This window comes from Peromyscus eremicus, chromosome 4 (assembly GCF_949786415.1).
Source record: "Peromyscus eremicus chromosome 4, PerEre_H2_v1, whole genome shotgun sequence".
Taxonomy (NCBI): domain Eukaryota; kingdom Metazoa; phylum Chordata; class Mammalia; order Rodentia; family Cricetidae; genus Peromyscus; species Peromyscus eremicus.
This window is the reverse complement of record NC_081419.1, coordinates 81,957,458-81,982,143: the sequence shown is the minus strand read 5'-3', so window position 1 is coordinate 81,982,143 and position 24,686 is coordinate 81,957,458. Positions and strand designations below refer to the sequence as shown.

Here is a 24,686-nt window from a genome sequence, read left to right as displayed (position 1 = left end):
TGTCCTATATATGTGTGCATGCATGTAAATAAGATGCTATTTCCAAAGTCAAAATGGTATAAAACAGCTAGAGGGGAATTGTGTTCTGTACCGAGAAGAACTGTCAATATACGGCTACTCTTCCAGTATAGCCCATATCAATCATCAATATATTGCTAGTTACTTGAACAGACAATGCGTTCTGTGTACCTTGTTCTTTACTTTCTAGAAAACTGCCAACCAGCGTCAAAATGGAAATGAAATCCATATGTATTTGCAGAATGCTTACTCTATGCATGTTCTAATTGCTGTAAGCCTAGGAAATATTTTTAGCTTCGTGCATTATCAGGTGACTGGCAAACAGACTGACTTTTTACAGGAATACCATCATGGACTATTCAGAGTGCTATTACTGCTTTTAAAGGCACTCTATCGGGAGAAGTCTATGCCAGTTTGGTCTACTTTTCTCTGAAGAGAGAAACTACAACAGAGATAAGCATTTCTTTTCATCCTACTGTGCCATTGTCCCCTCTGATGAAATAAATTAAATCCCCAGCTGGCAGGCCCTGTGGAGAAGAAAAAGAAGTTTAGTACAAAGACTGACTCTCCTGACCTCTTCCCAGAAAAACACCAAATACATACTTTGTCTTCATATTGACGAGCATGGGCAAACAGTGGGCTTTTCGTTTTCTTATTTGCTGTGCCTGTATCAGCTGGCCCTGCCTGGCAATGTACAATGCATGTGAACCAGACTTTAGACCAGCAAGCAGATCTAGCAACCTCTGTAAACTTCCTCATTAGCCACCAAGTCACATGCTAGAATTAGCCAACAGAAATCAAATTTGAGCCATTCTAGAATTCAATTATTTCCAATTACCACATTTGAAAGCAAGGCCAAAGTTAAAATAGAACAGGTAAGATTTCCACTTCATAGTTTACTTAGGTTCATGTATCTAAATGAATGTCATTTCTAACATAATAAAGACAAAGTAATTAATGTGAGAGTTTAGATGCTTTCTTCATTTGTTTTAAGGTCCAGCATCTATTTTAGACCCAACAAAGCATTTTAATTATTAACCAAATTTCAAACCCAAAATAACTACATGTGATTGGTGTCTGCTATAATTGGGCATCAAAGGTCAACTCTATTCTTGCTGGATCATTCAAGGGGGCTAAAACAACAGAATTAGGCAGTTTCTGTAGGGACATTATATCACATAGTTATTTATTACTTTGTGGCCTAAATGAAGTAAGTAAATTTTAAAAATTAAAGTAATTTCAAGAATAAATAAAGCAAAACCCAAAATACGTTAAACATTTAAAGCTTTACATTTCAAAATGTACATTTCATTCCTGGTGCATGAGCAGGCTTTTTGGAGTCCACTACCTATGATGGAACACCTTGTGCAGCCTTGAGGCAGGGGGAAGAGCTTGGACTTCCCTCTACTGGATGTGCCTCCCCATGGGCACATTGTCCCCTCTGGATGTGCCTTGTCTTCTTGTGGGGGGAAAAGGGAGATGGGTTGGGAGGGGTAGGCTTGGGGCACAGGAAGAGGGAAGGGGGGATCTTTGATTAGTGTGTAAAATGAATGAAAAAAATTTCTTAATAAAAAAAGGAAAAAAAACGTACTTCATGTGAACAAAAGAAAATAGGGAGGGGAAAAAAATTCACTGTAGAGAACAGATAACTTCTCAGGATTTCAGCTCAAATAATTCCCTGCTTTAAACTCAAGCATGAATGAATTACTTGAAAACCCCCTTTGCAAATCAAAGAAGGAACTGCAACATGGAGCACACGTGTACAGAAGCTCTGACATGTTAAGACTTGGAGAAGTTGGTTTATCCAGATTCTCAGAAGTCTGCCGTTAGGATGTAGGATGTATGTCGCCACTGAGGTAAGGACTCAAAAGAAAAGAAACAGAAAATACTAGGCTGAGAGCAAACACTGGGGACTGCAAAATGTGGATGAGGCTCAATCCAATAAAGAGTGAAGTAGTAGGTTTTCCTAAATATTGTTCAAAATTTCAGTAAACAGTGAACTAATGTTACTATACTCAGCCCCAAGTAGATTTTCTTTCTGGAGGACTGAAAGCCAACAGTAGCTATATTAACCAGAGACCAGTCAAGAAAACATACCTGATAAACACAGGAGCCCCAAGGAATTGCTGAGACGCTACATAGGAATGTGCGTCAATCCAGAGAAGTCCTCCTTACCCATGGGACAGAAGAATGCCGAGAGAAATGCCAGAGGCCAGAAAGAGAAAACCTCAGGGGAGACCCAAAGAACATCTGGAATTTCCTCAGAAGAGCTGGGGCCTGCCACAGAGAGGAGCCTGGGCCTGCCACAGAGAGGAGCTGTCCATTGCAATCTGTGCATATCAGGAGAACGCAGTCACACCAGTAGTCACACCAGTAGATACGGTCATAAAGTAAAGGAAACAGAACACAGGGCGAGTGAAGCCCACACTTCCTCTTCTCCTTACTAACCATTCCCCTTGGGAAGGTAAAGGCCCTCTCACACTATGAGAAGTGCACCTTGTAGATGCCTTTCCTCCCAAAACAGCAGAACAAAACAAGAAAAGGGAATGCACCGACAGCCAGCAGGCGAAGGAAGACCTGCACAGTACACAATGATTTTTTTTTTCAATTAGATTAAAAAAATCAAATTAGATTAAAAAAGTTTAAGAGTACCCAGTGAGCCACTGGCATCACTTAAGAAATATATGAACTAATAGATAAACTAAGCTAGGCATGCAACTGAGACAGATCTGGGGCTTCTTGAACAGACAAGGAGAATGGGGTTATTTTAGAACTCTGAACCAAATGTAACTGTAAATTACAATATTGACCCTTAGAACGGCTTCTTAAATATGTTTTTCATTTAAAATAAATGAACTTTGTTCAGAGCTCGTGCCTGCTCTTGCACCTAACGTTGCCACTGCTGTTTGAGAGCGTCTGTCTTGACCCCTCTCCAAAAACAAGTGAGCGATGAGAACTGTACCCCACCCCAAATCTGCATGGCTCAATGAGAAGTGCTCCAGATGTGGAGGCAGCGAGACCGAGTGCAGGCCAGACCAGCTGCACCCCAGCAAGTGTGTAGCCTTGCTCGGTTCACTTTCCACATCTCTCAAAAGGGAGTAATAAGTCCTTCAAAAGGTTGCTGTCAGGATTATATATGAACACATATTTAATCTGCTTATGCGTTGTGGGATCCGTGGGCACTAATGTAAAGAAGTTGCTAATATTTTAAGTACATATTTCAGGAATGACTAAAACTACATATACATGAATTATTGAAATATAGAAATTGATATATGGCCACATAAATACACTTTGTGAATACAGATTAAGTACATGTAAAGAGTTGACTCCAAAATACAAGAGATTACTAAGAGCGATACCAATGGTAAGACTCCTTTAGAAAGACTTCCATAATTCTCAGCACCCTTTGTCCTTACTACCAAATGATCGCTATGGCTGCTGTTTTATGTTCCCAGTTTTACTGGGAAAGGAAATTAATCAGAGGCCAGCTTATAGCCTATCACCATGATTCTTGCCCATAAGCATCTATACCTATCACACCTGCCTTCCCTCCACACCTGCCCTCCCTCCACACCTGCCCTCCCTCCACACCTGCCCTCCCTCCACACCTGCTCAGCTATCACACCTACCCTCCCTCCATACTCACCCACCTGCCACACCTGTTCATTCACCATTGAGCTCTGCCTTCCTGCTTGGTTGGGAGTTGAGCTCCCCATGTTCCTACCTAAAGTTAGAACCTCCATATGTGCTCTAAAAACCATCTGTTCTCTTGTCTTTACGGACACTCAACAATCTCTCCAGTTTACTGGTTTTCATTCCATTTAAACATTCTCATCTCTATATGAACAGGCATGTACTTCCCCCCATAAAAGTAAAAATAACAATAAATTATTTTTTCTCTACTTCTACATTGCCCCAATTACCCAGTTTTCTTGCTGATGCTTGTGACCAAATTCTTAAAGGAATTGTCTATGCTCCCTACATGTCATCTCTTCCTGACCATTTAAACAAACACCAGGTCATAGCTTCCATCCATTCAACTTCTCTAGCTGAGGATTAGATCTTTAAATTGTGAGATCTGTTGTGCAATTCTTAGCCCTCCTCTTATGCAGCATTGGACTAACTTGTCCCTTCCTCTACCTTGATATGTTCTCTTTACCTAGCTTCTAGGACACCACATTCCCTTCAGTCCATACCTCCCTCAATAACTCTTCTAGACCTCATTTGAATGGAAGAAAAGGAGAAGAGGAAAAAAACAAAGAGGATGAAGAGGAAGGAAACTCATTGTATCCTTGACATTTTAATATTGAAGTTTAACAAGATTCAACTCCTCTATTCTCATTAAATCCACTCCCTTGATAATCTCATCCCCTGCCATCAACATCCAAATTTACATCTTCAGTCAACATATTTCTCTAAACTCCAGACTCACCAGTCTATTTAAGTGTATTATGGGCACCTCAAGGTCAGTATGTCTATGCAGACCATCTTAGGTTTTCCCCAAGCCTACATGTTTACCCATCCCATCTTTAGAGTTCAGTCTGTTCTTAGAACAGTTGATTAGACATATTTTGGTGTACCTTCTCAATGGAGCCAAAGCAATGCTTGGAAAGGATTCTGAGTTCTCCAAGTTAAAAATCAGAAAGAACAGTCTAGACTCCAGAGCCACATTTAATTTAGCAAGGTAAAGGAGTGGGCGTGCTACCATATCAAATTCGATTTGTACAGAAATCATCATCGCTGATAGCATTTGCTGCTCTATGGCGTTTAGACTACATTGGCAAGGCTTGATCTCCCTGTCCGTCTAAACACTGATTCACCGAACAGGAGGCTTTGCTTTAGTATTGGTCATTCTAACACCCAGTAAATCCACGGGGTGTTAATTTTGTATAAAAGGGGATGTGTGACTTTACTCAGTATTCAGCTTTCCCCAGAAAAGACAGCTACCTAAAACGGTGAGTCTCAGCCCTTGGTGCAGAAAGAACAGCTACTTTGGAAATTGCAGACTTTTCAGATTTAGAGAAGGAATGACCATTCTCTGTCACTGCTGTATAGAAACTTATTCTTGTTAACTTGGCTTCTTGAATACGGTCAATGCACTAGCATCAAGAGTCTCACCTATAGACCAGTTTGCCCAGCTTCTGAAATAGACTCCTTGTTAAGGGTTGTGGGCAAACATGTTTAAATGGTGCTAAAAATGAAAAAATAGTTCTGTTATAGAAAATTTTCTTCCTTTTAAACAAACTAGTCTTTAAAACTGTTAATGAAGCAGCAAATAGAAGGATCACAGTTACCTGATTGGAATAATCACTTTAAGATGGTAATAAATTCATCTTAAATACTGATTTGGTTAAATCATCATATTGGAATTTTTATCTATATGTTTCTACTTTTACCCTACCATAACCTCATCCAGCCCACAACCTAAAAAAAAGAAGGAGGAATATTGGTCCAGGAAGCAAAAAAGTAAAAGCCCTTGCTCAAGCAGAACGTTCAAGAATGAAAGGGCTAACTGTTTCTCAGCTGGTCAGTTTTCACAGTGATTTTAATTATATGACTTCTCTCTTGCTAACAGGACATAGCTGCTTCCTTCCCAGCCCAAGATGAAGTCGATACAATTTTGCATCCTACTCTGGTGCTGGAGAGCAATCTGCTGCCAGGGCTGTGAGCTAACCAACATCACCATCGCAGTAGAGAAAGAAGAGTGTCGTTTCTGCATAAGCATCAACACCACTTGGTGTGCCGGATACTGCTACACCAGGGTAGGTCCTGTGCTCTGCTGGAGACGGGTGCTGGGGAGCTGTATCAGGCAGGCTTGATGAATTCCCACTTTATCAATATTTTAATTTCCCAAGCAATAGTTCCCTAATTAATCGTATCTGTGCTGTAAATGGAGTTATAATTAGGATGTCAGTTTGAGGCTGGGGTTTTATTTGGGTGAACTTAGAAAACCTTGGAATTGGATAAACTTGGTAACATACTGACTATTTCTAAATATAAAGAATTTCTATGCCATATTTTATATGTAGAGAGGTAAATAGGGTATATATATATATATATATATATATATATATATATATATATATATATATATATAACCATAAGAGAACAACAATGTTTTTTAAAGGCAATCTTTATCTTTAGGGTCTTGAGATAATTCCAAATATGTTTTGATGTCACATGAAGACATAAATAGTGCCTTATAAAAATTGTCCTTAGCTCTGCTTGCACATACTGCCTCTAAGTAGCCTGAGAACACAGTCAATCCTGGCAGGATTTTTAAATTCACAAACATAGCCCCATTTATTTTTCTAAGTCTTTGAGAGGACGGAGACACAGAGGCATTAAGTCACCAGCCGGAACTAACACCCCTTCTTTGCATCAATACGAGTAAAGAGACACCTCTCACTTGCCTCTTTTTTAACCCATTTTACCTTCTCGTTCATGGAGAGTTTCATACCACAAACTGAGAAAAATAGAACTTTCTGATGAGGTACACTTTATCCAATGATAAAAGAGTTCAACCAAACTCTGCTTACTATACAATTTACTGCCCCTTTCTGGGGCTATTGATTGGGTAGCGTGTCACTAAAATAAAATGAGCAGCAGCCTCATTTTCTCCCCTCCACACAAATAAATTTTCCACTGGAAAGTCCTAAAATGAACAATTTTTGATTTTGAAAAAAAAATTCTTATAGGCAGAGTATATGTCCTTTGAAGCTCATAGCACTGCACCGTAAACAGCACTTAAAAGGGAAAAGACGTCTGCTGAGCAATGGAATAATCCGCCTCTTACAAGGGTGTTCATAAACATGATAAGCATTAGTATTCACATCATATTATTTTACTATTTTATAAATGTAAACAATATATACATTTTCTGAAAGTTAAGCTGTGATACTTGTAGTTTAAGTTGTCATTAATATAGCTTTCCACTAAGTATGAAAAGGCAACTGAAATTCCAAGTCATTATGTCTCTTTTCATCATTCTTCTACACTGAAATTCAACGTTCCTTTGCATTTTGACAAATAACTAATGTTCTGATATGGCCATGGGGATTAGGAAAGAAATGACTTAATTTTCTGTAAGACTTCCAGAATAATCAAGAAATGTTCCAGAAGAATTAGGAAAGGAAGTACACTGCATAGGTGGTCTATGGCGTTATGTGGGCTTTAATGAGTAAATGCAAAAGCATGTAGTATTAAATTATTGTCTCATTTTGACTAACCTGAACGGAAACTTCAAAATAGCCTATCCTAATCCTCCCTTTCCTGAACTCCTCAGGATCTGGTGTATAAGGACCCAGCCAGACCCAACACCCAGAAAATATGCACCTTCAAGGAGCTGGTGTATGAGACCATAAGACTGCCTGGCTGTGCTCACCACTCAGACTCCCTCTACACGTACCCAGTAGCCACTGAATGTCACTGTGGCAAGTGTGACAGTGACAGCACCGACTGCACTGTGCGAGGCCTGGGACCCAGCTACTGCTCCTTTGGTGAAATGAAAGAATAATGAAGAACGGACATTTCAGTTTGCCCACCCTTGTCCTGAAGGACCACCATATCCAAAATGTCTGTGTCTGCTCTGTGCTGGGGCTGCAAACCACTGGCTTAGGAACCATCATTCCCACTGGTGTCACTGTCCTGACAGGGAAGAGGAGCGAGCTCAGGACCAGGAGTACAGGGGCCAGGACTCTTCCACCACTCATCCCTCTATCCATATGTTGGTTACCTACGCTTTATTCACTCTCAATGTACAGCTTTGTGAGAACTTTCCTCTTCCACTGTCTTAGAAGCCATCTAGGGCAATCCCTTCCTTTTAGACAGAGGGATGCATGAGTCCAGAGGGAAGGAGGGAAGGTGGAAGTCTGTGAAAGAACTAAATCTAGCACAGTCTTCTGCTAGACTTTCAGAGACTACAGAGTGATCGCAAGCTTAAGGCCCAAACTCTGCATGGAATTAAATGGGAAACTCAATGGCTTCCTCAAGTAAAAGAAGACCAGACATGCCACTTGCAGGGAAATGCAGCTGGCTGAGGAAAGCTGGCCCAGCAAGGTCAGGCTACTCAGCTCTTCTGAAGCATGTGGAGTATTGAGACAGGATCAAACGTCTCTGCATTGTCTCATGAAGATGCGGACAGGAGGAAATGACAAAGCTCAGAACTTGGTGGCAACCCACCGAGTTCTTTAACAGGAAAGAAAAAACTAATTTGGGACTGTGGATATTAGTCCATGTTTATTCATTACTTTAAAAAATTATCAAACGCTACTAGGGTCCTGCCGAACTCCCTTTTGGAATTGAGGAAAACAAGAGTGACAGTGTTTGACAGGCGATTTTGATAGCTTTCCCTCACATGCGGAGTGTAAAGATTTGGAAGTAGGTTTAAAGCACTTTCAGCAATTGAATAAATACAGTTAGTTTACCTACAAATACACCTGTATAAATTAATGGTTATAGATAATTAACCATTAGGGGGAAACTACTCTTTTCTAGGACACCCTACTTCTTTGCTTTTTCCAATTCATGTTCTCCCAAATCTTTGTTCCTTTCAAAGTAGACACTGAAAACACATCATGAGTTTAATTCTTTTAGAGATGTTAACTCTTTTAGTGATGTACTTACTTTATAGTTACGATGTTCGACTAATTTATTTAAATCTTATTTTTTTAATAAAATGTTACTTACAAAAGTCAAAGTTTGATTGTTTCATATACAGATAACTTACATGTTGTTATGTTTATAACATTGTTAGAAAAAAGTCTTTAAGTATAATCCTAGTGTTTCTACAAAAATTATCTATTTTCATCTTTGGAAATATTAAATATTATGGTTTTTTGCATTTCTAAAAGCATTTTGTCATTATTTTGAAATCGTTTTTATGTAATGTTAGGGAAAGCTCAGAAATGAGAGTGGACAGATACCCTGGAGGCTCTCTGGTTTATTTCTTGAATGTTGGAGATAGAAGAATTGCAGCTCAGTAAAGTTAAGTGAGTCAGCAAGATCACTGTCTTAGCTGGGTCAGTCTTAGGTAAGATAAACACAATAGAAACATATTACTCACAGTTCTAGATGCCAAAGGTCCAAAATCGATACCAGAAGACTTGATGTCTAGCAAGTGCCCTCTCTATGCTGCAAAGAGGATGCTTTCTTCCTTTTCATTCATCCACATGATAGAAACAGCAACAGGGTCTCTCAACTATGCTCTTTAAAGACATTAATCTCATTCCCAGGACCCCTCTGGCATGATATAACTTCCTGAAGGCCCTCATTAATATCACTTGTCTTAGTAAGTGTTCTACTGCTGTGGAGAGACATCATGGCCATGGCAACTCTTATAAAAGAAAGCATTTCATTTGGGCTTGCTTTCAGTTTTGGAAGTTTAGTCCTACAGCCAGAAGAGAAAGACTCTTGGTTTGGCTTGGGCTTTTGAAAACCTAAAAGCCCACCTCTAGTCACACATTTCCTCCAACAAGGCCACACCTCTTAATCCTTCCAAATAGTACCACTACCTGGTGACCAAGCATTCAACTCTATGAGACTATGGGGACCATTCTCATTCAAACTACCACACCAACTCAATGAGGATTAGATCTAACTTGGAAGGTACCTAAGCATTCAGATCAATCACAGAAGCTGTTCATTGCAGAATCAGGATTAGAACCCTGGTCTTGGGGCTCTTGTGATCACTCTCCTATTCTACTGCACATCAGTTTTGCAGAGATTTAAATAAAACTACAGGTAATAGGAATGTAGAGAAGGAATACAGGGAGTAAAAAGGTTTAGCAAGGAGGAGGTAGGGAATGGGGGAGACGAGAAGGCAGGTGGAGAGGGTTAACTAAAATGAAGGGGTATTTAAAAATATGGAAGGTCAATATCTTGAAACCAAATTTTAAAACATATTTTTTTAAATGTTTTTTGACAGGAGATTCCACTGTTACATGGAAAAACTGCTCCTAGAAGCCTTGGATTATTACACAAAAACCCTACTAATGAAGGAAAGGTATTCCATTATGAGTTGTTAGTTGGGATGTCCCAGAGGCCCCCCAAAACAGTACAAGCTCTTGCTGTTCCTCTTAGTTGCTCACCAGAACCAGATAACAGATCCTATTTCTGAAGATACCACACACTTGAGTTTCATGAGACAGAAAACTCAAGCTGGAACTGAACTGGAGTTCCTTCCATGCACAGTCAGCTGGAAGTTCCTCCCATGCACAGCCATTACTGGCTTACGCAGCTTCCCTCTGTTTCTGCTTCAAGCTCCTGCTTTGAGTTCCTGTCCTGAATTCTCTCAGTGATGGACAATAACCTGTATGACAAAATAAACACTTTTCTTCCCAAATTGCTTTTGTCCATAGTGTTCATCGCAGCAGCAGAAAAGGAAACTAGATCAGAGGATAACCAAACACTCCTTGATAGGACGTGAAGCTCACTCCAAAAAAATGAAATCAATGTCTGGTAAACTTCATCTATGATGAGGGTCATAGACCCTAAGGGGGAACTAAATGTTGTCTGTTTACAGTGGCAGAGCATCAAACTGTCTTCTAAATATTTGTATGTTTGTACATATAGACAAATGCTACTTTCAGCCTTAATCAGAAAAGCCTCCCTTTCCAGTGAATGGTGATGCATGAAAAGACTCATGGCTGCATCGGGGACTGAGAATAAGTGGCAAATGGGGCTCAGCCCTAAGCAAGACATTTATTCCACCCCTTGTAAGGTTCAGGGAATGCTGAGGCTTAGAAAGAACATAAGAGCTGTCAAATGCCATCTTCTGTGAAAAACAATCATCGTAATCATGAACTCACAGTAGCTATGGATACTTGCCCTGGGCCTGCTCATGAATGGGCCTATTGAACAACAAGGATGATGGAAGAACTCACAGAGTCAAATCTCTCGCTAAGGAAGAATTTGCTGTTGAAAAATTCAGGGAAACGAAGAGCCATTGTCTTTAGATGTGACCCTACCAGTCTCCCCTGGATAGTTACAACCCAATGGTCACACAGATGGCCCAGGATAAATGGATCACCGAACCAAAAGTCATGAACCTAGGAAAAAGACTGGCAAGGATAGGGGGTGGTGATAGAGATGGGAAGGAGAAGATGGGAAGGAGATAACAGAATATGGGGAGATAGAGTATAAGAATATATTAAATGCTTGTATAAAGTTTTTAAAGAACAAAAATTAATAATAAGAAAATAAAAAACTATAGTTGTGGTGCTTTGAATAAGAATGGCCCTCATAGGTTCAAATATTTGAATGCTTAGTAACAAGGGTGTGGCATTATTTGAAAGGATTGTAAGAATTAGGAATTATGGCCTTGTTGTTGGAAGTGTGTCACTAGAGGTTGGCTTTGAGGTTTCAAAAGCCCACACCAAGCCCAAAGTGTCTCCCCGCGCCCCAATGGATCAGGATGTGGCTCTCGGTTACTGTTCCAGCACCTGCCTGCATGCTACCATGATGATAGTGGACTATACCCTGAGGCTGTAAGGAAGCCCCAAATTTAATGCTTTCTCTTAAAATAGGTTCCTTGGGCTGATGTCTCTTCAAGCAATAGAAAAGTAATTAAGACAATAGTTATTGATAATCTACCATGGTCATTCCAATCTAGGATTGTGTACAACTCACAGCTGTATTATTCACAATGTATTGATACATCAAAAGCAGGCTAATATTAACAAAATGCAGTGAGTGCTTTGAATGATGAAAAAGTCATTTCTTTCTGCCTGTCATTTTAGAGATCAAAATAGCAAGCCTTTCCATTAGAAGCAGTATGGGCAATGACTCCAGAATTACTTCCTGGATCTTCTCTAGTAAATGTCCTTTGAACAATTACTTAGATTCTCTGGTTTTTGTTTCTTCAACAGTAGAATAAATATCATAATATTGTCTACTTCAGAGAGGTTGTGATGATAAGTGAATGGAAGAAATATGTCATTTCAAACTCAGAAACTATTTAAGAACTGTATTTGCATCACATTGGTCAGAACAATGGTCCAAAGACAGTAGGGAAACTATTGGTTACATAGGAAAAATGTTCTTAAATGATTACAAAGTAATTAAAATATGTGAAGGATACTTAGTAGAGGTACATGGCTAAAAGAAAATAAAGAAAGAGATCTAAAAAACAAAACAGAAATATTCATTAAACAAAAGTCTCAAAATTGCCTATGGTACACCTTCAGTCTCTAGGCACAATTATGACACTGGTCATCCTAAGCATTTGCAGACAGAGGGTGGAAATGACCAAACTTCACTCCAGACAACAGCTCAAAATATGAGTAAGCTCTCTAACCCTTCATGGTCTTCTAACTTTATTTTGAAAGCCTCTTTTAACATTGGTTTGGATCATGAGTCCTCTTTTATTTTTACAGCATCACACACCAATTTCTATTGAGAAGTTTATGCAGTTATCCCTGGAAAGAAACAATGTGGCAAACTGGAAAATAACCCACCTCAGACTCTTTCTAATAATCTTGGCCAATTTAGCCAGCCAACTGTATTAGGACTTGTTTTTATCACTTTTAAAATTGAGTAGCTAGTCCAAAGAGCTACTATCAACATTTAGAAAGATAATACACACCAAATGCTTAGGCGTCCACTATGGCTATAATTATATTGGAGAGAAACTATTTTACAGCATAGTTTTGTTTTTTTTTTTTTAAGGTCAAAACAATCAGAAGTTTCTGTTTGCTCCACCTCTCTGCAAAAGTGAAACTCTATCCTTTCTGAAGTGGCAAGAATGAAAATCTATGAACTCTGGGGTCCATGCCAAGAAAGTCTTGCCCCGTGGGATATCATTCAGTTGAGGTCCATTGTATTTGTTCTCATTAGGATCTCTTCCGGCTCTGGGCAGCCTCACAAGGATCCAATCACAGCTTGGAGCAAGTCTAGTAACAGCTCGAATTCTGTACTAGTTTCAGGATAAAAAGCTAGCCCTGAGCTAACATGTGCGGAAGGCCACGGTATTAATTCTGATTACCTCTATAACTCATTCTCTCTCTCTCTTCTCCCTACCCCAAGAGGCAGCTGAACCCAGAGACTAGTTAAAAGGACAGAACTTCCTACTGGCTTTCACCAGAACACCCTGCATCCCATAAAGCTCGCCCCATAGGCTGTCTTCATTGCTTCATCCTTTATCCATGGAGTAGATGCCTCTCGTGCTTCTTCCTAACGAAGACAGGAGGTACTGGGACAGTGTGTTACTTTAAGAAATCCTCCCTACTTCATTACTCAATACTAGCTACAGAAGAGCAAGGCCATTCGCTTGTCTTTTTAGTTCACAGATTTCCAGACCCTAAGGATCTACATCCAGATGCTATGGAGCAAACTTCACGGCACCTGGAGACCACGGGCCTGGAAGTGGACTCAGGGAAGGGAAGTGATAATTCTAATGAAGGAGAAAATTAACCTAATAACTTGCTCTCAGGCATCTGGACTTGGATGGAAAATGTTGTATACTCACTAAACTCACTTCCTGTCTGTTCCTAGAGCATGGCTAACCCACATTTCTTACCCTCACTGCTAGGAAGGCTTGAGTATGTCAGAGTTCTACTGGTGGATAGTTCTTAGAAACTGCATGTGCTGCTTCTAGGTCTTGTTCATAAAATCCCTGCCACAGGGAAATCAGATTCTCTTCCTAGTCGGCCAGTTAAGGCACCCTGGAAAGACATATATACAAGGTGGCAGAGCCTCTATTAACCTAAATAGTGGGCTAGAGAACCCTCATACACCCACACATCTGTTCCCTCTTAAAGGACTTTATGCAATCCAAAAATAAAGCTGCCATTTGCTAAGCCACTGAGTCATTGGAGGTTTATCTGTTATTGCTAATAATTTTATCTTAGCTAATTCAGGAGCCCACAGTGTGCAAGGAACACAAATATAATGTTTCATGTCAACCTGCACGAGCCAAGTATAAAATTTGTTTACATAATGTTGTTCATAGATACACTCTAGACCACAAGCTTCTGTTTAAAACAATAGATGTGTTAATTAGTACTTTAATTTGAAGCGTAGTGTGTGTCGAGGGGTGGGGGAGCAGAGATAGAGAAGGGGGTAGAGGGAAAATAAGAAAAAAAAGAATGAAAGAAATTGAGAGGGAAGACAGATAGACTGTTCTTAAGACTTCAGAACCTATGTGCCAATATTGTGCACCGCTGTTTCTTCATAGATTTCATCTTGAGGAAAAGGGAGGAGAGATTCACGTAGACTGTAACATGTGGCTGGGATTTAAATTCTTACTTGCAATTTGAAATCGGTCGGGGAGGGGGGGGACATAACAGACAGACTGCAGAGTGAGTACAGTCTATTGTGATTGATATATTGTGCACCCCAATAAACTTATCTGGGGTCAGAGAACAGAACAGCCACTATATTAAACACAGAGGTTAGGCAGTGGTAGCACACACACCTTTAATCCTAGCATTCCAGAGGCAGAGATCCATCAGGATCTCTGTGAGTTCAAGGCTACACTGGAAACAGCCAGGCATGGTGACACACACCTTTAATCTCAGGAAGCGATGACAGGAATCAGAAAGGTACATGAGGACCAGGAACTTCAGGCTTTTTAAGCTTATAGGCTTTTAGCAGCAGTTCAGCTGAGATCCATTTGGATGAGGACTCAGAGGCTTCCAGTTTGAGGAAACAGGATTGGCTGAGAAGTTGGCAAGGTGAGGCTAGCTGTGGTTTGTTCTGCTTCTCTGATCTTTCAGCATTCACCCCAATACCTGGCTCCCAATTTGTTTTTATTAATAAGACCTCTTAAGATTCGTGCTACACTCTATTGCAACTACAGAACTACATCCCAGCCAGACATCATGTGATCAAGAGTAAAAAGTGGCTGGGCTAGGACTAGTGTAGCTGGTCAAGGGAACCATAACTGTTCTCTGCTCATTCTAATAGCATCTGCCTGCCATTTGCCTCCCAGGATTGCCTGTCTCCATCATGTACCTGATGTCATCACACATCTAGGACAAAAGAAGAGGGAGATTAGTAAAATCTAATCTTAAGAAATCCTGGAATGCCCCACCTACCTCACCTTATAAGTAATCCTCTTCTCCATCAAAAAGTGTCCATAAGATGCTATTTGAGATCCTGGGCATTCATCACTCACTGCTATAACCTGTACTTTTACTTCATAAATCTTCCTCCCAATTCAGTGCTTTATTTTGTCTCTGACCTATTTCTTTGACAGTGACAGGAATTTGGAAACACTGGGTAGAGGTCTCAATCTGCTCTATATCTTAAACCTCCTGGTTTTCCCACAGGTAACAAATTCACAAGCTAATGGAGTCAGGAACCCACACTGCACTAAGGTGAAATATTAGTGTTTTAAATGAGAATACTGCAAAGCCTCAACCCCTGTGTGGAAAGAGAAGGTGGCACGTAATGAATGGATAGAACAAGGACCAGATATTAGGTCCTTAGAAAATAGTAAAACGAGAAGCACAAAGAAATAATGCAAACCATTGAGCACTAAGTTTCGTAGACTCTTTTACGTAGATACGTGATTTCTATCTTAATGTTATTTTTCAAAATCTAGAGCAGAACGCCTTTATCATGTCAACATTTGTCCTCAATCCCATATACCAATGTTGAAAAAAATCTGCAGATGACAACAATAAGAAACCAACTCTTAAGTTTAGGGAACAGGAGAAGGGAGGGGTGAGCTTGAAAGAAAGATGCCAAGATAAATCTGGGTAAGAGATTCATTAACACCATGGATCTGCAGAGCTCTAAAGCAAAAGAATTCACCCCCAGCCAGAGTGGAATTTCCATATGCATGGAAATAATATAATAAATTGTATATATGTGTATATATTATTTACATATATGTATACATACACACATATATACATATATGTATACATACACACTCTCTCTCACACACACACACACACACACACACACACATATATATATATATATATATATATATATATATATATATATATATATATATACATATACATCCCCTTCTTAAAAGTTTCTGAGGGGAAAGGATAATCCCCACACTGCATAGATAACAAGTAATCCATAGTAGGTGCTTGTAGTCAGGTTGCCTCTGATTCTCAACTCATGTGAATATACAGGTATTTAGACAACAGTGCAGATTAAATGATGAGAATAATAAATGAACCTATAGAACCAACTGAAATATAGGATGCTGAATGTAGGAAGTTAGTTACACTAAAAAAAAAAATTAACACGACTCGGTCAAATCTACAACACTCTTCCAATTAGAATTGTTTTGATGACAAAGAATAGCATGATTGCTTACTGTGGGGCTGGAATTAAAATCAGAATTCTAAGGAAGGCATTTTTGCTTAAGGGCTGGAAACATCTCTCTTTTCTCTACACACCACCACCTATTTCTCAGAATGGCTGTGGCTGTCGGTGACGGGATGCTTTCAGTGCCTGAAGCATCCAACACGAATTATAAGTTCTTTTTTGTCTTGTAGTTTCAATCTGAAATAAAAAAGACTCAATTGACTGAAATGTTATTACTTTTGTTTGGGTAGCATTAAAAGCAGATGGCTGGATGCACAGGTTGCCTTTGGAACCAGGACACAAACTTTGTCCCTTCCACGACATTGCATAAGCCAAGAACAAACCAGTTCTGGCTTGTTTTGCTTTTGCTGTTTAGCGTGTGACTGGAAGGAGGGTAAAGGGTGTGTAAAAGCAGTTTAGTCTAGAAAGGGAAGTTGAATGTGGAAAGCACAATAATTACAATATTTCAAACAAATATTTATCAGAGCTAGGAAATGCATATTTGTGTTACATTTTCATGTGTATGTGCTCATATATATGCATGTGTGTGGTCTAGAGGTCAGTGTTAGGTGTCTTCATTGGTCAATCTTCACCTTATTTTTGGAGACAAACATGGACTCTGTATGGATCTGAATTAGGTCCTCTACATATACATTATAGTTATGTAGCTTGGTGTTCTTGTGAGACACCCAACAGTGGGAGTTGGGGGGTCTCTGACTCTTTTGCCTGCTCTTGGGACCATTTCCCTCCTACTGAATTGCCTTGTCCAGACTTGATATGAGGGTTTGTGCCTAGTTTCATTGTAACTTGTTATGCTGTGTTCTGCTAATATCCCTGGGAGGCCTGCTCTTTTCTTTTTTTTTGGGGGGGGGGATAGGGGTGGGGAAGAGGAGTGGATCTGGGGAAGAGAGGAGGTTGGGGAGGAACTTGCAGGAATGGAGGGAAGAGAAACCATGGTCAGGATGTAATGTATGAGTGGGGGGAAAAGGGGAAAAATTGCAGCCAATATATTAATATACATATTAGAAAGAAAAACTGGACCTCATCCATTCAGCTAGGCTGGCTAGCTAATGAACCCCAGAGATCTGCTTGTCTCCTACACACACACCAAAGTTGGGGCTGTAGCTGCAGGCCACCATTCTTGGCTTTTTACACAAGTGCTGAGGATCCAAACCCAGATCCTCATGCTTATGGAGCAAGTAGTTCACCAAGACAGATGTCTTTCCAGCCCATATATTCCTATTTTACAGTCACTACAAAGCTCTAAGCAGCTGACTGACACTTAAAAACAGTAGTGGAGGGGTGTGGTCCACCCATCTGAACATAGGTACACTTATTTGAGTTTAGCCTACTTTCAGTCCGGTAGCCGTTGTCCCTGGCACACTGAACAAGCAGAAGCCTTGGAGTGTGATACTAAAAGCCCCTTTATTTTATTCTCCCACTGTCCATTTGAATTGGGCAGCTGCCCTTCCCCTGCCCCTGACTGGAAGTTTATCACACTGCATGGCCTTGGTAGTTACTCTTAATAATAAAATTGTTGGGATATCCTAGCAAATAATAAGAACTTCAATCCTGTGATGATGTTAAGGTTCTCCAGCCTTGAGGGGAAGCTTTACCTCTCTCCCCTCATCTGAGCCTTCTTTCCCTTGCCTCGAGGTCACTGGCCTCTCTGGAATGGGCACAGAATGAGAAAAGAAGACAACTACAAAACAAGGCTGCGTGTTCTTCACAGATGGCCACTGAAGCTGACCATCCCCTACGTTTTCTTCCAAGTACCTCGACTGGGACACTCCAACCACATTGCCATTGTGTAACATGAATCTTAAAAGGTCATATTAAATAATAATAATTTAAAAAAAAAAACAGGGCCAGATATTGGGGTTAGAACCTGAGAATAGGAAAAGCCAAAGCCAACTTCACCTCACTGAACTTCAGTCTCCAAAGAGACCTACTTCCTGTATACTCACACCTATATGCCTTTCTGTTCTGCCAACTCATTTCCTCTCTGCCCAGCTACATCACTTCCTCTTCCAGCCCAGCTCTGTCACTTCCTGTCTGTTTGTATAGACCTCCAGACCTTTATGGTTAAACCAGTGTTGGAATTTAAGTCATGTGCCACCACATCTGGCTCTGTTCCCAATGTGTCCTTGAACTCACAGAAATCCAGATGGATCTCTGCTTCCTGAGTGATAGGATTAAAGGCATATCCTACCATTGCCTGATTTCTATGTTTAATATAGTGACTGGCTTTTTCCTCTGATCCTCAGATAAACTTTATTGGGGGACACAGATAAAATATCACCACACCACTGTCATGGGGAGTCCACATCTTCAGGCAAGTTCTCTTGACCTCCTCTTCACCTTCCTTATTCTTCACTATACCTCAAGCCACTGCCAGGAAACTTCTTACACAGGATCATTTATTAAGCAGCTATTTCTCATAGGTGTTTCCAGAGGGGAGGGGAGTTCCACTAAGACCCTAGAATTCTTGAAACAGTGAGCCAATATCAGAGAGGAGAGCATCGGCTTTGCAGGCCTATTTATTCCTCTACTTTAAATCAGGGGGATTTAGCTAGCTTCTTAACTTTAGCTTCCTTAAGTGTGAGAGAGCCCCAGTCACTGCACGCAACAATCCTAGAAACTGTCTAGGATGCTCTGAAAGGGCTAGCTGCATTTGCACTTCAGATGAGGAACACACCTCTCTCTTGTTTCCTTAGCAGCAGGGTTTAGAGTGAGATTTCACACAAGCTTACCCAAAGCATCTCTTCCTCACAGAATCCTCCCTCTCCTAAACACCTACACGTATTCTAGCCTTGCTGGGGAGGTCTGGATTCAGGATGCTCTGGTCAGCTACCCTGGAATTTCAACAGGATGTCTGTCGTCTCCAGGTTTGTTTCATATCTGGAATCAATTCGTATTTTCTGTTTTGAAGCCTCTGTCTTTAACATCCTCCAAGTCCAATTGATCAAATGGGAAAGGAAACAAAACATTATGATTCTTATTTATTTTTATTTATTCATTTTTATTGGTGCCACAGTCTTAGAGCGAAGTGCAGCTCTTCCCTGACTTATGTACCCTTGATGGTTCCAGAAGAAATGTCTACAGTGGGGAATACCAGCCCCTGACAGCGACAGGAAACTGAAATGGAAATGGCCTCTAGACAGACATGGGCCCTGTGAAATGAGGGCATCTCCACCTCAGTGCAATTTCACCATCTCCTGAATTACAGTGCCCCCCCCAGCCCCCGCCACCTCCCAGTTCACACAACATCACCTTCAGCATGTTGTCTCAGAATTTAATTTTCCTCTGGACAAAATGTTACATTCTCATTCAGCCTTGAGCATGCTCTGTGCCCCTTTTTATTTTCTTAAATAAAAGTTGAGACAAAGACAAATGACCAGAAGCTGCATGGAAGCACAGGGACCACTGAGTGGAAAAGGAAGAGGAGGACAAGAAAGCAGTTTTGTGAATTGGCTTGGCTTGGGCTGCCATGATAAAATACCATAGACTGCCGGGCTTCAACAACAGGCATCTGTTTTCTCACAGTTCTGGAACCTACACATCCAAAACGAGTCAGTTGTTGCTAAGCACAACTTTCCTGGCTTGCTACCTTTTCACGGTGGCTTCACACGGGAGAAAGAGGTCAAAGGGTAGCTGCTGGATTGTGGCTACAAGATATAAATTCGAGGAAACCGGCACACATTCAGCCCATCACAAAATTATTATCCCACTAGCCAGTTAAACATTCTTTTTCTCCATGATGTGTTTAAAGCAATAGGCTGTATAGCTGTAATGTCTAAACATCGAGGCTGCACTGAGTGTCCTTGGGTCAATCACAATAAGCAGAATAAAGACCTCTCAATGTGCCTCGACTCTGCACACTGGAGTCTATGACTATATTGCAGGTCTTATCAAAAAAGACTTCCTGCATGTGAGTAACATTAGGGACCTTGAAAGGAAACGACACTGAGGTTGACTACTGAAGATTTGCAGTGTGAGAATCTGACACACCATTGCAGCTTTACAGATGAAAGAATCAGGGTTGGAGAGATGGCCCGGTGAGCAAGAACACTTGCTCTGCAAGCACAGCAACCTGAGCTTGGATCTCCAGGACCATGTACAAAGCTGGGCATGCTCACACATGAACCTGTAGACCCAGTGCTTTGGGGGGTGGGATGAAGTCAGAAGGGTTACCAAGGCTTTCTGACCACTGGACCAGTTTCAATTTCAGTGAGAAATTTTGTATCAAAGGAATAATGTGAGAGTGATAGAGGAAGACATACAACTTCCTCCTCTAGCCTCTGCATGTTCACAGACATGTGCACTTTAATACACATGTATGTATGCACCACACTTACATACAGTTCTGTCTATTGTCTATCTACTCATCTGTCTATCTACCTATCTATCTATCTATCTATCTATCTATCTACCTATAACTATCTATCCATCATCTGTCTGCCTACCTACTTATCTAACTATGTATCTCTCTCTGTCTCTCTATCTCTCTATCTCTCTCTCTATCTCTGTCTCTCTCTCTCTCACACACACACATACACACACAAACACACCCACATGCACACAAGAAGTAAGAAAGGAACTATAAATAAATAGGAATGGCCTCTCTAAGAGTTGGGAGATGATATCAAGTTGATTATCTTCCAAAGTCTCTAGAAAAAAAAAAGCTGACATTATCTTAGTGCACTAACTCTGTACTGGCCTTCTTTTCTATAGAACAGGAAAAATAAATCTGGGTTGCTTTAAGCCACCAAGTTTTTTAAACATTTGTTAGAGTGCTGACATAAAACTAATACAGCTACCAGAGATTTTCATCCTCTTCCCCAAAGTGGGAACCTAGCTTTTCCAGTCCAGATCCATAGTCCAAACCTCTTCCTTGCGTAGAATGTGCCTTTCACTGTGACCACCAGCTGGACTCTATTCAATTCTGCTAATGGGCATACAATTCTATATAAATTACAAAAGAAATAGCTGCCGGGGTAAACACTAAAACTTCCAGTAATGTGGATTGAACTCGGGTCCTTGGTTATGCTAGACAAGCACACACACCCATCCCAAATGACATTCCTGTTCTCCAAGAGATAATTTGAAATTTGTTCCTGATGACAAATTCCCTAAACTAAGTTCCCAAGAGGGTAAGAACTAGATTTTGTTTGTAATTTCCTCTTCAGAATTTAGATCTTCAGTTGCTTCTTTTTTTTTTTCATACACTAAGTGTCCTAGAAATGCCTTTTAGAGATTTGATAAAGCAATTGTCACAAACTCCAGCAGAAATTTGACAGGATAAGCTATAAGACACTCTATCTTTTTCACTCTTGACTTTGTTTTATTTCAAGTTTTGCATCGGAATTTGTCAGGATTTTTTTTTTTATTCTTCTGTTGGGTACAGCATAGAAACTACAAAAGAAATGAGAGAAATCTATACATAATTAAGGAGAATCAGCATGGTGCCACCTTCAAGTCTTCCTTCACATTCACATGCTATAGCCTCAGGATTTTTCTTCCTTGTTTACAAAACCATTTCACATGTACAATTGAAAACTAAAACTACAGATTAATAAACTAAATAATCATAATGATTCCTTCCCACTCTGATCTCTCTCTGCTTCCTAACATAGTATCACTCATCTTCCCAGGGAAAACAACATTCAAATGTGCTTCCACCCACACACCTAAAAGATCTCTCCAAAGACACACCTACAGAGTAGGATCTGTCATATCTGCTCTTGCACATATTCCCTCCCCACACTTAAAGTCACAAGACAGAGAAAATTGATTAAGGTGGGTCATTATAACACAAATTTGAATAGTGAGTGAGTGGAATTACATCTGTTTGTCCCAAAACTCTAGGCTTTAACAATGGAAAACCTGCGAATATAACACAAATGTCCTACTCTCTAGCATCTTATCATATAACCAGGTAATTTACTAAGCATTTAATAGAATACAATCAATGTATCTTTCCAAACCAAAAGCTGACCCCAAAGACGTGACGTTAGTCATTTCTTCGATTCTAGTATGAAAGTCTCTTCATTGCTCAGGAGTTAGAACAGAAGTCACAGTCCTTGCAAATGATGACTATTTTGCTGAAGAGCTGTAGTTATCCCTCAAACATGAGATCCAGTTTGATGCATCCCGCATATGCAGCATTATGTTGGAATTTAACAACCTGCCAGTGGTTTGGAGAGTAACATGTGGAAGTATTAAGAAGTAGAACTGGCCAGAAAGATAGCATTTATCAAAAGAAAGATTAGTATGGGTTGACGGTCAAGAAGATGAGGTATGAGACTTTGTTCTGATTCGAAAGAAGGTTATGATGAGTGACTGAAGAAATATGGTAATGTGATAACAGTAAAATCAAGATAGAATCAAATGCTAAGTGTGTAGAGTAGATGATACAACTACACAATAAAAGAGCAATGCTTGCCCCTTCAGGTACTTCATGTTCACTCCTGGTTAAGTTCTTGGGGATTCTTCTCAGAGTCATTCATCTGAGCATATGGACCAGCTCAAGACCTGAGCAGCAACATCTGAACTAAACCACCCTCTTTTCATCGATAACCCCTGAGGATGGACCTTCATCTACTCAGTTGGAACAGGGATGGCAAAAGGGGAACAAAAGGTTTCGGTAGATCCAGAGGGAAGAAGGAAATGCAGTGGTGAAATCCATCTTGATGACTAGAACATCCAGACACTGATCCTAGCAAGCAATGGTTTCGTGGCGTAAGCACTGCCAAGTTGTTTGTTTGTTTGTTTGTTTGTTCGTTTGTTTGTTCATTTGTTTGTTCATTTGTTTGTTTGTTGGTAGGGTGTGTGCAATGGTGAGCCCATTTAAAAGTTACACTAAGAAAGTTTTAGAATTGTCTGAGACATGACAAGCAAATGAACCAGTGAAATTGTTATGGGAAAGATAATTAAGTGTGATAAGATGTAATTTGTGAAGTAAGGCCAGGTGAGCAAGCAAGGATGTCTCAGCTCCTGCAGAGACCAAGTCAAGTGAACTCAACAATGTTAAAATAATCCACATGGCTAATCTGATTTTAGGTGAAAACAGTGTTTAAAATCCAAGCTCTATGTTGCACTTTCAAAATCTTTGCATATTTTCTGCTACCTTCTACAGCTTTCTAAACAAATGTTTCATCTGTTTCAGAATGTCAAATTTAGTTTCAACATGATCTTTTAATTCACACTAACAATTGACTTTTATGATATCTGCTTTCAAAATCTACAAGTAATCTGAAAAATCCAAAAGTTGGAAGTATATAACCAACATATAGACACACTAAAATAGAAGTAGTATAAATAATCGTGCTATAATAGAGAAAATTGATATGATGTTTGATACAGAAACATCTATTAAATAATAATTAAAGATTTCTATTCCATATGAAAATAACGGCAAATGGACATTGAATCCCATGGTTAAATGAGTTTGGAACAATGGAAGGTTCACAGTTATAAATATCCCCACTTAAATTGCAAGTAGGTATTGGAAAGCTACAATATGCTAGAAACTATAGTATGGACTATACGAGACACTGAGAAATATAAGAAAGATCTTACCTTCAGGGAATTTATAGTCTAATAATTGAATTGATGAAATCTAATCATTTCTGATCTAGGCAGGATGATGTAGATTCCTTTCTCCCTGCTCTTCCTTGCTAAACACAAGTATAAAACCAGGAAATAAGATATAGCCAAAGGGAAAACTTCTGGAGGATGGTAAAAAGAAAATTAAGTCAGGGATCCTGGGACTAGAGTAATGTCATGCTTGCCCAGATTTTAGAGCCCGGGCTTGTGTTGTGCACCTCAAGCACTAGTGGGTTCATTCTTCCGACAAAGCTCCCTATGACATTTAACAAGCCAAATGCCACCACCATATTGACTGGGATCACTTCCTTCCTGATTAACAAAAAGTGAAGTCAGATCTTGGAGGAGAACCCACAATAACCACATCATTAAACCAGCATAATCCCTAACTACGTAAGTGTCCTCAAACCCATAGATAAATGTAGTCCTCACCCTCATCTAGGAAACTTCTCTTTGCAACAGACAGAGACCATTATAGAAAACCACAGCCAATCAAAATGTGGAGTTGTGGAGTCCAGTCCCAGCTGATGCATCCACAACATAACTCATACACCTAAGGCTCAAAACTGACCATTATGTTGGCTGCTAAGATGACTGAGCAGGTAAAGGAGCTTGCTACCAAGTCTGACAACCTGAATTTCATCCACAAAGGCCAAAGGACACTTCATCCTACCACAAGGACACTTGTTCAACCATGTTCATTGCTGTTCTAATCATAATAGCCAGAAATTGGAAACAACCTAGATGTCCCTCAGCAGAAGAATGAATAAAGAAAATGTGATAGA

The 24,686-nt window shown here is 40.1% G+C and overlaps 1 protein-coding gene and 1 long non-coding RNA gene across 2 annotated transcripts in view; one reads left to right on the top strand and one right to left on the bottom strand.

The window, feature by feature from the left end:
- Nucleotides 1–24,686, bottom strand: part of LOC131908421 (uncharacterized) — a 96,878-nt gene that overhangs the window by 45,845 nt on the left and 26,347 nt on the right. The window lies entirely within an intron of this gene.
- On the top strand, nucleotides 5,625–7,537 carry Fshb (follicle stimulating hormone subunit beta). The gene is made up of 2 exons (XM_059259472.1): nucleotides 5,625–5,783; nucleotides 7,307–7,537. Exons 1-2 carry the CDS (start codon nucleotides 5,625–5,627, stop codon nucleotides 7,535–7,537), a joined length of 390 nt encoding a protein of 129 aa, XP_059115455.1.